Below are 1,976 nucleotides of genomic sequence, written 5' to 3'. Positions count from 1 at the left end.
TCTTGCCTCAGCCTCCTAAGTAGCTGAGACTACAGGCACATGCCACCATGCCTCGCTGATTTTTCTATTTTTTGTAGAGATGAAGTCTCGTGATGTTGCCCAGGCTGGTCTTAAACTCCTGACCTCAAGCAATCCTCCTGCCTCGGCTTTGCAAAGTGCGAAGTGGGATTACTGGTGCTTTATAGAGCTTTTAATGAGGAACGTGTTACATAGAAGTCAGTGAAATTAGTTTAGGAGTATTTGTAAGTGGAAAATATCTTGAGTGAAATAGAGCCAGAATTATTAATTATTGGGCCATGTGTATAGTAAGTGGAAGTAGTGATAGTTATAACACTTGAGGTTCAGTTCTGGCCCTGCTAAGTATAATAGTATCTGTGAGACTTTGGGTAAGTGATGTTACCCAAGACTCACTTTCTTCATCTCGAAAAACGGGATGGTGTCTATTTCAAAACTTTGTTGCGGGGATTAAAGGATAAAAATATATGAAGTTACATAAAGTGGTACTATTATTCTTATTATGTAAGTTGCCCAGCATCTTAGTATGACAAGTATTTGTGTACTGAATGATAAAATAGATTATTTACATTTATAGAAAAAATTTCATGTGGGTATGCTTTGGTGTGATACTTGTCATTTTCTAATAAAGTGAGGGGAAAATCTAGTGCAGAATAAAGAGGGGGGATTTGGAATTCTTGTATTATCTCATTTAATCATTATAAAACCATAGAGATAAGAGCTGTTGATGTCTATCTATAGCTAAAAAATTGAGCCTTAAAAACCTAATGATTTGTTCCAGATTTTAACAGCCACTGGATTAGGACCCAGGTCTTCTACTCTGGAGGCTTATGCTCATTCACACAATTTAGGGATAGCAAGTAGGTGGTGGCATATTTGTCCTCCTAGCAATGGTAAACATTGCTGACCTACCAGAATCTACCTTCTTAAGATATTACTCCATCAGGCAATAGTAGTTCATCAGAGCAGTCACATTAGTGGAAACCAATTTTTTACTTCTGCATTATATCATCATAGGCAAATATTATCTCTGTATGAATCTTGTTGAAGCGAAAGTTAATGTGGCTATATTATATTTAATTCCCAATCAACTCATGTGTATGTGAATAATATATTTGATGTATGCAACATTTTACTATGTGTCAAAAAATTATTTTAGAAAAATAGGACACGCATACTTTAGAAAAACTGAGTAAGAGAATTTCTAAAAATAGGTAAATTAACAAATTTAAACTTTTTTAAAAGTCTATATTTTTCTAACTATATAACAAAAATATGATTACCTTATTAACTTCAGTGATTTATCTGTGGGTAATGTGAGCAGTATCTGGAGTTCCGTATGGCTTGACTAAACTCTCAGTCATTGTGTGAATTCGACTTGTGCCAGATATAGGGCTATTGTCTTTTGTTCATAATTGTTTTGCCGTGACTTCTCTAGCCTCATAAGTTATTTCTTTAATAGATTAAAAAATTGAAAGAATTACGTTCCATGCTGATGGAACAGGATCCTGATGTAGCTGTTACTGTTCGAAAGCTGGTGATAGTTTCTCTGATGGAATTATTTAAAGACATTACTCCTTCATATAAAATCCGACCCCTCACAGAAGCAGAAAAATCTGCCAAGGTAATGTTAGATAAAATTATTATATAAAATGAGCTGAGAATTTGGAGAACTAGGGATGGGAGAAACAGTAGGGTTTTTTTTTTTGCTTTTTTGTTTTTTGTTTTTTTTACAGCACTGCCTGTGTAATAGGTACTCATATATTGTGCTAAGTTTTGGGTTTTAATATTCTGATTTTAAAAAAATGATTGATCTTTTTGGCCTTTTCAGATGCGCAAAGAAACCCAAAAGTTGAGAGAGTTTGAAGAAACAGTAGGGTTTTTTTTTTTGCTTTTTTGTTTTTTGTTTTTTTTACAGCACTGCCTGTGTAATAGGTACTCATATATTGTGCTAAGTTTTG

The 1,976-nt window shown here is 34.1% G+C and overlaps 1 protein-coding gene across 1 annotated transcript in view; it reads left to right on the top strand.

Annotated features, from left to right (window-relative positions):
- Window positions 1–1,976, top strand: part of NOC3L (nucleolar complex associated 3 homolog (S. cerevisiae)) — a 45,940-nt gene that overhangs the window by 9,925 nt on the left and 34,039 nt on the right. The window contains exon 5 of the mRNA XM_012659667.1: window positions 1,478–1,639. Coding sequence (XP_012515121.1) covers window positions 1,478–1,639 — 162 coding nt within the window. The remainder of the gene's footprint in view (window positions 1–1,477; window positions 1,640–1,976) is intronic.

Source organism: Propithecus coquereli, unplaced genomic scaffold (genome assembly GCF_000956105.1).
Source record: "Propithecus coquereli isolate 6110/MARCELLA unplaced genomic scaffold, Pcoq_1.0 Scaffold63, whole genome shotgun sequence".
Classification (NCBI taxonomy): Eukaryota; Metazoa; Chordata; class Mammalia; order Primates; family Indriidae; genus Propithecus; species Propithecus coquereli.
Note: the sequence above shows the minus strand (reverse complement) of the source record. Positions and strands in the feature narration are given on the sequence as shown.